General features: G+C 36.6%; 1 protein-coding gene across 2 annotated transcripts in view; it reads right to left on the bottom strand.

Moving 5' to 3' along the window:
- Positions 1-14,020, bottom strand: part of STAG1 (STAG1 cohesin complex component) — a gene marked incomplete at its 3' end in the record, with an annotated part of 421,944 nt that overhangs the window by 96,776 nt on the left and 311,148 nt on the right. For both annotated transcript variants that reach the window (XM_082655685.1, XM_082655684.1), the window contains exons 11-12: positions 4,220-4,318; positions 3,625-3,704 (exon numbers count right to left, since the gene is read on the bottom strand). In XM_082655685.1, the coding sequence (XP_082511811.1) occupies positions 3,625-3,704; positions 4,220-4,318 (179 nt within the window). The remainder of the gene's footprint in view (positions 1-3,624; positions 3,705-4,219; positions 4,319-14,020) is intronic.

Here is a 14,020-nt window from a genome sequence, read left to right as displayed (position 1 = left end):
AAGGTCAAAAAGTAGGCAGTGGTCCAATTCTTGGGAAATCCCCACCCTTCACCAAAATAGCAAGAATATTCCTCCCACTCAGCCTATGAAATTACTTAACCCATAAAAACCTATGACCCCATGCCCCTGGGCAGAGCTCACCTTCCCAGAAGACCCTGTGCCCTGGAGCCGCTCTTGCCTTCTGAGACAGAATGGAATGTGTATCTCTCTAAATAAACTTGCTTTCCCTTTACTATGGTTCGCTCTGGAATTCCTTCCTGTGGGAAGCCAAGGACCCTCACTTGGAGGTCCATCCTAAGGACTTCTGTGGGTTCCAGGATGACATCTCCCTCTTCTGCAAAAGGGAGAGCTCTCTGAGGAATCCATAAAAGGACCAATATACCTAATGAATTATTAGGTCATCTGACACAGCTGGAGGGCCATAACTATACTTTTATATAAGACACGTTTTGCCCTTATTTCCTCCAATGAAAACATAGAAAAAAACCTTAAAAATAGACTTTTGAAACTAGCCAAACCATTTTCTAAATTCATGATGAAAGTATGATTTTTTTTAGCCAAACAAGGTCTTAGATGGTTTGAAAATACTCTTTAAGGAAGTAAACTAGCCTGAAAAGACAATACTGGAGGAGTCTATGAGAGAATTACTCTTCCTTGGAAGTAAGGGAAGAAGTACTATCAAAGCAAAGTTTACTCCTGTCTAAATGAGCAATTACTGAAACTAAATAAAAAAAAGGAAGCAAAAAAACCCAAAAAAGTAATCCTTAACAATAGATTTTAAACTCTAGACAATTCCGATGAAAAATACAAGTGGTTGCAATGTGGGTATTTTTTGTTCAAGGGAAAGACATTGATAAGCTTGTGAAATTTACAAGTAAACTATAACTAGGGGGCATAATAATTTAAAATAGAATTTGAAAAGGAAAAAATTCTTCATAAATGACAAGGAAGAATGAGATGTAAGGATAAAGTGAATATTATCAGAAGATGTACAAATCATGAATAGAGAGGTACTTATCTATATACTCTGAAGTATACCAAGCAACAACCGAAAAGGAAAGACAAGTGAACAATAGTAGTTCAAGACTTTAACACATCCTTCTGAAAAAGTAGACAAAAATAAGCAAAGGTATAGATAATTTGAATGACTCTAAATAAATTCAAAGTAATGAATATAAATAACTATATACACAACACAGATATGTATTGTTTCTAAACATACTTAGAAAATTCAGAAAATTGACCAAAGTACTCAGAACACATTCTCAAATAATACAATAAAATAGAAAGATCAGCTTTAAACAATCCGATCTAGGGAGAACAAAAATTACTACTGAATAATTTTGATTTAAACTGAAAATCATAAAGGTAATCAAAATACTTATCATTGATTGTCTATGAAAATATTCTATGTCCAAATTTTTAGGAGACTAGTAAAGTAGTACTTAAAGGTATATTTGTTACTTTAAATACGATTGTTCAAAAACAAGAAAGAAATAGCTAAAAGAAGCTAGTTCTTTGAAAAGAACAGTAGGATGGACAAACCTCTGCCATGACTGATCAAGAGGATACAAATAAAATGAACGATGTAAATAACAAAAGAAATAATAGTTTTATGAATAAAAATATCATAAGCTATCAAATAATAAAGTTGAAAACTGTGATAAAACTGATATACTATAAAAATCATATGAAAAGCCAAAATTATTACAAGAGGAAATAAAGGTTAACTTAGATAGATAACCACTGAAGAAGTAGAAATGGTAATCAAAGACCTTTCTCTCAAAAGAAACTTAAAACTGACATGGCTTTAACAAAAGAATTCTCTCAGAATTTCAAGGAGGAATTAATCTGTCATAGCAAATTTATTTCAGAACAGAAAAAGGGTGAGAAACTACTGAAGATATTTTACAAACAGTATATATCTTGATTTCAAAGTTGGGTAAGGAACAAAAAAATTATGGCAAATTTACACACAACACAGATGTGAAAATCCTAAATAGGATATTAAATGTAACATTGCATTTAAACAAAATACAATGAAAACAAATATGTCATGTTCAAACACGATTTATTCTAGAAATGCATGGGTGTAAATCACCATTAGACAAATCTACCAATTTTATTCAGGCTCAACAATGTATGAAAGGAAAATCCCAGAAAACTGAGAATACAAAAGAACTTCTATCATATCAAAAACCTATCTCAGAAATAACTTTAGATGCCTTCCTAGAACAAGAACAAAAAAATCCACTATCAGTGATACTTCCATAGTGTTCAAAGTCCTGGCTAATGGAAGTAGACAAGAGAATGAAACAAAAGTTTTAAGGTTAGAAAAGGAGAAGACAGAACTGAAATTGTTTGCAGATCATATAATGATCTACGTAGTAAATTCAATACAATCAAACCATCAACATGGATAAAAGTTCTAATAAGCTGCACATAAAAGACCAACATAAAAATTAAATGTTTCCTTGCCTTAGGAATAACTAAGTAGAAAATATTTTTAACACTAAATACTAATCAAATAACAATAAAACAATAAAAACATACAGTATTTAAGAATTAACCTAGTAAATAATGTACAATACCTCTAGGAAAAAATTTAAACCTTATATAAAAGACCTAATGAGATCTAAATAAAGCAATACATCATTTTTATGTATAAACAATACATAATTGTAAAAAATTCCATTCTCTCCTAAATTTTTCATAAAATTAAATGCAGTTCTTTGTTTTGGCCATGCTATGCAGCCTATGGGATCTTAGGGGCCCCAACCAGGGATCGAACCCGTGTCCCCTGCAATGGAAGCATGGAGTCTTAACCACTGGACCGCCAGGGAAGTCCCTAAATGGAGTTCTAATATTTAAACTCCCAACCAAAGTTTCTGAGGAATTAGACAAAAGTACTTTAAAAATTCATAAAGAAGAAAAAACAAATCCACAAGTAGCTAAGTGGATTTTTAAAAGAAAGGCAAAGAAGAAGGAACAAACCACTAAGAGGCCATATTTATAACATACAACATATACTAGAGTATAAAGCCACAATAACAAAGAATATGGTAATAGAGCAGAAAGAGGTAAAAAGAGATCAAAACAACAACAGACCCTGGCATACATGATGTTTGGTGTATGACAGATATAGCCTCACAAAGCGGGGAGGGGAGGATTTGTAATGACTTTGCCGGCACTTGCATTCTCTCACATAGATTCTTCCTAGTTTTTAGTCAAAGCTCTATAGATGAAACTAACTATTCCTATTTTAAAATCTCTATCATATTAATGACACAATTTAATGCCTTATTTCCTTTCTCCTACTTCTATACCATTCCAAAGAAGCCTATTTGAAAAACCTATCCCTTTGAAGCCTTCTCTCTCTTTAGACAGAAGTATGTTACTTCTCTGACACTGCATAAAAGAACTTTTATGTAAAGAAAATAGACAATATTCAAAATAAAAAACAAAGAGAAAACAAAACATTTTGTTTCAAACCTAACCTTAAAATGTGAAAGTAAAACCTAAAGTGGTAAGAATATATATTAGGGTTATATATGCGAAGTACATCAATAATGCTGGGAAAAAACATTAATATATTAGCAGATTAAATTAAAATATTATACTTACTGAAGTATCAGAGTAACCAATCGAATAGCTTCCACAGCAACATCATATTCCTTATCAAGTGTCATTGATACAATGCGATCCTGAAGAAAAGTTATACATCAAACCAACCATGAACAGAAAGTAAATGGAGACAGATCTGAGGTAATGTCTTTGGGGGAGTTCATGGAAGACTAATGATAGATTAGTCTAATGATGATTAGGTTAAATGGAAAGCTTTACTATTGAAACCATATTGTCATAGTCCTATGCACACACCAGGAGGTGTCATAAATGTTTATAATATAAAATTTTTTTCATCAACTGGCATTCTCTAACAGAGACAAACCTTACCTTGCAAAATTAATATAACTATAAAAAAGCTGTCTATGAAAAAAATCTTATTTTAAGCAGGTGAGCCTTCTACTGAAGGTAATGAATAAGAACTCATGTTGGTAATATCTTTTGTAAAGCAGAGATTCATCTATTTAAGACAGGTTCATTTAAAGAATATGCAGTGAAGAATATGACCTAAACACTTGTTATGGTAATGCCATTTGCTAAACTAGCTAAAACGAGCATTTTTAAAGTGAAAAAGAAAATACGCTAAGCATCTTACCTTGAATCGGTTAGTGAATAGCTCCAATTTGGGGAATAATTCTCTATTGGTATACAGACTTTGTAGAGCTTTCAAACACTTCAGCCTGACTTCTCCTTGCTTCAGAAATACAAACAAAAACACAACAGAAGCAGTCAATTCTATGCCATAAAAGTTGAAAAGATTTTCAAGTCTATATGAAGACTAAAGTCATTTTCAGCTTAATCATTCAATTTACTTCATATTGTAATTCAACATAAGGTGGAACCAAGCAATTCTATTTGCACTTACATTTAATTAAAAATGCATTAAAAATTCCTTAGTTACTTGAGAGTAAGCTACACCTTTTTCAAATGTGTATCAACTCTGGTTCAACATGAAATACCTCCCACATTATACTGTGGCACTTCGAGAGAATTTCTGACCTATGATTTTAATTACAGAAGGGTATGTTAATTTGTCCTTCCTGTAGAAAAATCTAATTTCATATTAAAGGGTCATCATTTATTCATTTCACAAATATTTACTGGATACCTTTTACTTTCCAAAAAGAGCAGTTAAGAAAACATGATAAAGGGAAGAATGTTTAAAAACAGAGGCAAAATGATAGAGTGATGTGTCCTGGGGCTGCTATTTACTAGGGAAATATAATAAAATCATTAACTTGGAGTAGAAGGTGTTGGTGATCAAAGTGCATTCCGGGTCATCTAGAAATTTAGCCAACTCTCAAATGATTAAAAAGAGAACGAAGTTTCTGTGTTCAAAAAGCAACATGCTGGGGACTTCTCTGTGGTCCAGTGGGTAAGACTCCACGTTCCCAATGCAGGGGGCCTGGGTTCGATCCTTGGTCAGGGAACTATATCCCACATGCCACAACTAAGAGTTCGCATGCTGGGACTGAGTCCACGTGCTGCAACTAAGAAGGCTCCATGCTGCAACTAGGAGTCCACATGCCGCAACTAAGAAGCCTGCATGCTGCAACTAAGAGTCCACATGCCCCAACTAAAGATTCCCGCATGCCCCAATGAAGACCCGGGGCAGCCAAAAAAAAAAAAAAAAAAAAGCAACATGTTGTAACAGTAGGAGTCCAAGTTTTGGAACCAGACAAAGCTAGATTTCCAATTCTATAGCTTAGTAGCTACATGAGAGGTGACAAGTATATTAATCACGCTGATACTCAGTTTTCTCATTTATAAAATATGATACTGACTTCATAAGGTTGTTAATAAAATTTGAATGCTGGTAAAAGTTTTAACAACTAGCTCTGGGGGACGGGGCCCTGAATTGTTGCACTTGCAGATTTCTGTGATGTGATTACTCCCTCCATGGCCAATTTCAAGCTACCAATGATACTGAACTCATATAAGTGAATGGATGTGCATAATCACTCTCTTGAAAGCTGATTCAAGGTAGCTCGAGCACACCACTGAATGAGATAATGCTTGCTGGTAAAGTCTCTAGCACATAGGAGGTACCTCTGGTAGATGCTGTTGAGGCCCCGCCCAGATGTCCAAATCCTAATATACAAGGCTAATCTTCCTGCTTCTTCCTGTATTGACAGCTAATGGCGCTTACCTGCATCTTTCTCTGGAGAATTGACCATGGCTGAAAAGAACCACCTGGTACAAAGATTCCTATGCTCTACCTTGCCTCTCCTGTCCACACCCTTTCCCTCCTTCAGGATGAGGCTCATAGCCAGTGGGGAATGATATAGGAGGGTAAAAGAGCCCACCCTCCTTGCCTCAGGACAGTACAACCTCTGAGGTGCAATTTATTTTTCAAAATTCCTTCTGAGACGATGCTCAGACAAAATTTCTTCTGAAACCACATTTCTGTTAGTGTGTCTCCTGCTTAATCCTATATTCCTCACTTTCTTAGAGGCTTCTCAGGAGAATACAAACTTCAATGTATCACTAGCACAAAAATCTCTGACTAAGGCTGGGCTTCTAAGGAATGTGACCTGAACAGTTGGTACCAAGAGTAGTCCTAAGAAGCAGACCTCAATGATGGGATTCTGAGGTTGGATCACTTGAAGGAAGGACTACTATGAGGAAGGACTCAATTTCTGGTTGTAAGTGAAGTTAACGATAGTCTCTGACACAGAATAGCAGCCATTTGCTAATTCACTTGCGGGTGAATGGAGATGTGCACTTAGCTTGTACAACATGCCAAGCATTTGAGGGATGAGCGTAATTAATAACTATAAGGACTATGGACTAAGGACTATGGCTGCCACTGAGATGCTAAACAGAGAAAATGACAGGCTAATTAATCACCAGTTTAAATCAACAACTGGCAACATTTAATGAGATCCTTATCTCCTGCAGATAAAGAGCTGAATATATTGAAGACCAGACCCAGAATTTAAGGAACTTTGCATCCCAGGCAAGTCTACGCCAAAATCAGGGCCATATAGGAAAGAAGTGCAATTTCAAAGAATAACTGGTGGATGCAGCTGATAACCTTCAACTCCAAGTTTCCCATGAACTTGTGGGTCTGCAAATAAGTTTCATGTTAGAGGGTAGCATGCCTCCTCCACCCACCCCTCCCCTCGAATATATGGAAACCTCAAGCGAAGCAAGTACCTTAAGGACAATGCTAGTAGCCCTCCTCATGCTCTATACTAACCTTCCCTTGTAGCTCCAAGCTAAGGTCAAATTTCAGCATAGCCCAAATGGGGAAGTACTGGGTCTGCTAAAGGAGGAGAAGGATTATATGCTATAGGTGCTGCAGGAATGGGCCAACTTGAACCAGTAAGAACCAAGAGAGTGTCTGCTGAAGGTACTGGACTGGAAATGGGAATATCAAACAGGATACGAGAGAGTTTTTGGATATAGGGCACTCTCCCTTGTCTCAGGATTTAAGGCCCATGGAAATGGCCTAACGCATTGCTGGATGACTCCTGGAAAAAGCAACGTTGCATATTAATGAAATAAGAGATCCGAGAATCGTTGTGGCAGACTGTGAAGAAAGGCATTTAAAACACAGTAAAGTATGCCATAAAGGATCTGTTGTATAAACTCAGAAGACCTACTAGTTGAGTATGTTCCTCAGGAGGGCCCAGAGAATATTGTTTACCAAGGCAATAAAGAAAAGACTGGTGATGGGGGCACAGGCATTGCTGAGAAACTCCATAACAGCTGTATTCTGTAGGCTAGAGCTGGCACTAGGAGATACTCAAACAGAATTCGGCTTCCAGTACAATGAAGATGATGAGATCACAGAACAGCAGAAAGAAAGTAGCATCAACTAACTAGTAGATGCAAGGTGGGCATAATAATTATAATGGGCAGCAATGTTGAAGAGCAGCCCATGGGGATCTATGGAGATGACTCACAAGATATGGTCTTCCTGGAGGCAAGATGTGGAAAGCCAACAAAAGTATTATGTAATATGTATCTATAATCACAAGAGATCAACAACAGATAAGCAAAAGACTAAAGACAGCTGACCCAAAGTAAAATCATAACCCCAGATGTAAGACAGCATGTAAGAAGTTTCCTTACTTGTAACTCTAAATTTAAAAACAAGGCCAGAAAAGATGAAATTACTCTATCCATTCAAGTTCACACAGCAAATTATAGGTAGAACAAAGACATCAGTCGAGTTTTATCTACACCTTGTCCAACGATGCCTCCCAATCAACTACTTCTCCTCCCAAATCTTGGTTCTTTAATGTACCAAATCTTGGTACATTACAGGAACTTAATTAAATAACTTAATAATAATGTCTAGCAATAACTTAGATGAAAAATCACTTGTATTTTTGTTAATTTCTCTATTTGGGGGCTCTACTATACTCTGAAGGTATTTCTACTACAAAACATAAATGTTTTGTTGTTTTGCTATTACACAAAATCTTATTCAGATCTGAATGCTATTTAACAGTGCCTAACCCATAGCTGCTGCTCAATAAATATTTTTTGAATGAATAACTATATAATATAAAAATAAGAAAACAAACAAAAAAGAAACACAGAAAAATAAAATAATTTGTTGAGGGAGGGAGCTGGGCATATTTGTCAGAGACACTAATCTATCAGCATTTTTGCAAAATTATTTTTGAAAAAAATGTTAAGAGCTATAAAAAGTATTGTGTAGCATAATGGCATCATTTCATAATGAGTTGTATTTTAAAGGGACAATTCTCATGCTTCTAGGAGAAAATGCTGATTGTTATTAAAATGCCTATGTATAATGTTAACACCACAATGGGAATAAATGAACCAAATTCAGGTGGCCTGTCAAGGAGCAGATTTTTTTTTTTATGTGGTGGGGTGAAGGGAGTACAGAGAAGATAGTCTTTGTTGTTATGTTTTGACAATTTAATTGAGACATATTTGACATGCAAAAAACTTCACGTTTGTTTGATGCATTTGGACATATTCATACATGCATGGTACTATTATAATCAAGGCAATAAACATACTCATCACCTTCAAAAGTTTCCTTTTAACACCTCCCCCCCCTTTTTCATTTGGTAAGAAGAGAAGTCTTGAGAGGGACATTGTTATGTACTATTAGGAAAGAGAGTCTTGTTCATGTAGTCTTTAGACCTCCACTTGGCTCCATAAGAATAGGCCTTAGGCTTGGAACACTCCCTTACCAAGAGATACAGTAGCCAACAAAAAACACCATGGCATCGTAGAATGAAAGGGCTAGGCAGCTGGCTCTGGGGGTGGGGTGGTGGTGATGCACTGACTGATGTGCTGGCCTCCCTCTGGCCATATGGGGATAAATAGGGATATTGATAATCTCTCTGTTAACAGGGAAAAGCTGGTGCAATGCATGAGGGTGGAAATGTGAAATGGGTCCTAAAAAGTGTAGGGAAACAATAATCTGGGCTCTTGGTCACATTTGCGCTCCCATTTCACGCCCCCCAACTCTCAAGGTGTCTTAAGGGTCACAAATGATGTCTGAGAGAAGTAAAGGGGTCCCATGCAGGAAATTTTACCTGATCCAGGTGGCTTACAGGCCTCAGATAAAACCTGTTTCACTCAATGCAAAACCACCTATGGCACTGCTGAAAACAAAAGTGTTGAAATGAAGTCCTTCTTCGAAAGTGAAATATGGAAACTGAAGGACGGATATGAACAGGAGCCAGGGGTGTCTCATACTGCCTGGTTGGTGCATCTGTTTGATGAAGGGGCACTGCAGACTTTAACTATCTAGGGCTGAATAACACAGTTAGGGATGGGGCCAAGATCTCTGGGTCCCCGTTGGGGACCAGAGGCCCTATGCCCCTGTCAAGATAGAAGGGAAAAGGGGAGAGGGGAGCTAAACTTTTATGGGGCCTTTGGATACTGGTGCCCAAATGACAGGTCCCCATAGAGGCAGAATTAAAATAGTAGGTCTGGGAAGAATGTAGTTACCCATGGAAGACAAGTCCACATGTATTTGTGGATGAGATTCTTTGGACCATTTCAGGTACTGATGATCCTGGTTCCTACTATTGAATACGTAATAGGCATTAACATTTTGGCTGTGTACGGTACTGAAAACCACCATTGCCTCAAGCAGTACGTACCACAACAAGGACAAATTCAAGCTTAATGGGCCAGCTGCATTCCTAGCCTGCTCCAGAGCTGGCCAAATCATGGTGCGTTGTTCAACAAAAATACTGTATCTCTACGGTGGGGAAAAGGACATCGCTCTGTTAATTCGAGACAATACAAGCAGCCCAATCAGGCCAGTAAGGAAGGCCTCCAGAGTTTGGAGGTTGACAGATTACCAAAGGATAAATGTAGAAGTTTCAGCTTTTGCCCTAGCAGTTTCTGATATTATCACCATCACTGAGACAGTGCAACCCATATGGAAAACAAGTATGCTGTTGACTGATCTGGCTAATGCCTTCTACTCGATCCCTCTGAAGAATGAGGTCATGACCAATTTTTGTTCTCACTGAACAGCCTACAATATACTTTTACTGTACTCCTGCAGGGATACCTAAATTCTTCTGTAATATGCTACCAGAGGGCAGGGCTTGATCTTCAATAAGCTCAAGTACTACAGAAGTTTTATTCATCCCTTATATTAACGACATGGCTACAATGCTAATTTCATGGTGGCTACAGTGCTGCACTTAGTCACTGACAGAATGATTAGTACCAATTTGACTATAAATCCAGATAAAGTCCAGGCCCTAGGCACAGCAGGTGCAATTCCTAAGGCCCAAGATTCAAAGGTGACATTATGGCATGGTTTACTGACAGCTCTGTGAAACTAAAGGCAGATGAGGTCTGCTGGGTTGCAGCTACCATCTGAACCAGTAAATGGCCATCTTTTGACTATCAGGTGTGGGCATTCTAATAGGTCAAGCTCTGCACTGTGGTAATGGCAGTGCAGGCCACCTCTACTACCATTCCTTGATACATTTTTCACCAACAAATGGGCTGTTGCCAATGACTTAGCCATCTGGTCAGGCAAATGGCAACTAAAAGACTGGACTATTAATGGATCCCCCATATAGGGAAAAGAACTATGGCAGCAGCTTGCTCCCTGGGAAGAAAAAAACATATGTCACTTATGTAGATACTCATGGCAAAGGACCTTTTTTTTATTTTTAAATTTTTATTGACGTTAAGTTGGTTTATAATTATTACTTTCAGGTGTACAACATACTCAGTATTTTATAGATTTACCCACCATTTAAAGTTATAAAATATTGGCTATATTTCCTATGTTGTACAGTACATCCTTATAGCTTACTTATTTTATACATAGTAGTTTGTACCTCTTAATCCCTACCCCTATCCTGGCCCTCCCCACAGGTAACCACTAGTTTGTTCCCTATATCTGTAAGTCTGTTTGTTTTGTTATATTCATTCATTTCATTTTTTAGATATAACATATAAGGTGAAAATGCAGAATTTGTCTTTCTCTGTCTGACTTATTTCACTAAGCATAATACCCTCCAAGTCCATCCATGTTGTTGCAAATGGCAAAATTTCATTCTGTTATATGGTTGAGTAATCTTCCATTGTATGTATGTATGTATGTATGTATGTATGTATGTATGTATGTATGTATGTGTGTGTGTGTGTGTGTATATATATATATACACATATATATACACACATACACACACAATGTATATATACCAAATCTTCTTTATCCATTCATCTGTTGATGAACACTTAGGTTTCTTCCATATCTTGGCTACTGCAGATAATGCTGTTACAAACACTGGAATGCACATATCTTTTCAAATTAGTGTTTTCGTTTTCTTTGGACATAAAACTAGGAGTAGAATTGCTACATCACATGGTAGTTCTATTTTTAGTTTTTTGAGAAACCTCCATACCGTTTTTCATAGTGGCTGTACCAATTTACATTCCCACCAACAGTGTATAAGGGTTTCATTTTCTCCACATCCTGGACAACATTTGTTACTTGTGGTATTTTTGATGACATCCATTTTGACAGGCATGAAGTGATATCTCACTGTGGTTTTGATTTGCATTTCTATGGTGATTAGCAATGTTGAGCATCCTTTCATGTGCTTGTTTGCCATCTGTATGCTTTCTTTGGAAAAATGTATATTCAGGTCTTCTGCCCATTTTAAAATCAGGCTGCTTGGTTTTTTGATATTGAGCTGTATGAGCTGTTTATATATTTTGGATATTAATCCCTTATCTGCCATATCATTTGCAAATATTTTCTCCCATTCAGTAGGTTGTCTTTTCATTTTGTTGATGGTTTCCTTTGCTTAAAAGATTTGCAAAAGATTTTAAGTTTAATTAGGTCCCATTTGTTTATTTTTGCTTTTGTTTCCTTTGCCTTAGGAGACAGATCCAAAAAAATACTGCTACAATTTATGTCAAAGAGTGTCCTGCCTGTGTTTTCATCTAGGAGTTTTATGGTTTCAGGTCTTACACTTGGGTCTTTAATCCATTTTGAGTTTATTTTTGTATATGGTGTGAAAAAATGTTCTAATTTCATTCTTTTACATGTAGCTGTCCAGTTTTCCCAAACCACTTATTGAAGAGAGTGTTATCTTCTCCACTGTACAGTCTTGCCTCCTTTGTTGAAGACTGACTATATGTGCATGGGCTTATTTTTGGGCTCTCTATTCTGTTCCATTGAACTATGTGTCTGGTTTTGTACTAGTACTATACTGTATTGATTACTGTAGCTTTGTAGTGTAGTCTGAAGTCATGAAGCATGATACCTCCAGCTTTGTTCTTTTTTCTAAAGATTGCTTTGGCTATTCAGGGTCTTCTGTGATTCCATATATGTTTTAGCATTATTTGTTCTAGTTATGTGATAAATGTCATGGGTATTTTGATAGGGACTGCAATCTGAAGACTGTTTTGGGTAGTATAGCCATTTAAACAATATTAATTCTTCCAATCCAAGAACAAGGGATATCTTTTCATTTTTTTGTATCATCTTCAGTTATTGTCATCAATGTTTTATAGTTTTCAGAGTACAGGTCTTCCATCTTGCTTAAGCTTATTCCTAGGTATCTTATTCTTTTTGATGCAATTTAAAAAAGTTTTTATTCGAGTACAGTTGATTTACAATGTTGTGTTAGTTTTAGGTGTAGAACAAAGTGAATCAGTTATACATAAACATATATCCACTCTTTTTTTAGATTCTTTTCCCATATAGTCTGTTATAGAGTATTGAGTATAGTTCCCTGTGCTATACAGTAGGTCATTATTAGTTATCTATTTTATATATAGTAGTGTGTATATATCAATCCCAGTCTTCCAATTTATCCCTCCCCCACTTACTCCCGGTAATCATAAACTTATTTTCTACATCTGTAACTTTATTTCTGTTTTGTAGATAAGTTTGTTTGTACCCTTTTTTAGAGTCCACATATAAATGATATCATATGATACTTGTCTTTCTCTGTCTGACTTACTTCATTCAGTATGGCAATCTCTAGGTCCATCCATGTTGCTGCAAATGGCATTATTTTGTTCTTTTTTATGCCTGAGTAATATTCCATTGTGTGTGTGTGTGTGTGTGTGTGTGTGTGTGTGTGTGTGTGTATATACACACACACACACACACACACACATATATATATATATACCACATCTTCTTTATCCATTCCTCTGTTGATGGACATTTAGGTTGCTTCTATGTCCTGGTTACTGTAAATAGTGCTGCAATGAACACTGTGGTGAATGTATCTTTTCAAATTATGGTTTTCTCTGGATATATGCCCAGGAGTGGGATTGCTGGGTCATATGGTAGCTCTATTTTTAGTTTTTTAAGGAACCTCCATACTGTTCTCCACAGTGGAGGTACCAGTTTACATTCCCACCAACAGTGTAGGAGGGTTCCCTTTTCTCCCTCTCCAGCATTTATTGTTTGTAGGTTTTTTGATGATGGCCATTCTGACCAGTGTGAGGTGATACCTCACTGTAGTTTTGATTTGCATTTCTCTATTAGTGATTTTTGAGCATCTTTTCACGTGCTTTTTAGCCATTTGTATGTTTTCTTTGGAGAAATGTCTATTTACATCCTCTACCCATTTTGTGACTGGGTTGGTTGTTTTTTGGATATTAAGCTGCATGAGCTGTTTGTGTATTTTGGAGATTAATCCCTTGTCGGTTGTTTTGTTTGCAAATATTTTCTCCCATTCTGAGGGTTGTCTTTTCGTCTTGTTTATCGTTTTGCACAGTCTTTGCTGTGCAAAAGCTTTTAAGTTTAATTAGGTCCCATTTGTTTAGGAGGTGGATTGAAAAAGATGTTGTTGTGATTTATGTCGAAGAGTGTTCTGCCTATGTTTTCGTCTAAGAGATTTATAAGTATCTAATTTCATTCGTTTACATGTAGCTGTCCAGTTTTCCCAGCACCACTTAT

The sequence above is a fragment of the Grampus griseus genome (assembly GCF_964374135.1).
Source record: "Grampus griseus genome assembly, chromosome: 5".
Lineage (NCBI taxonomy): Eukaryota > Metazoa > Chordata > Mammalia > Artiodactyla > Delphinidae > Grampus > Grampus griseus.
Note: the sequence above shows the minus strand (reverse complement) of the source record. Positions and strands in the feature narration are given on the sequence as shown.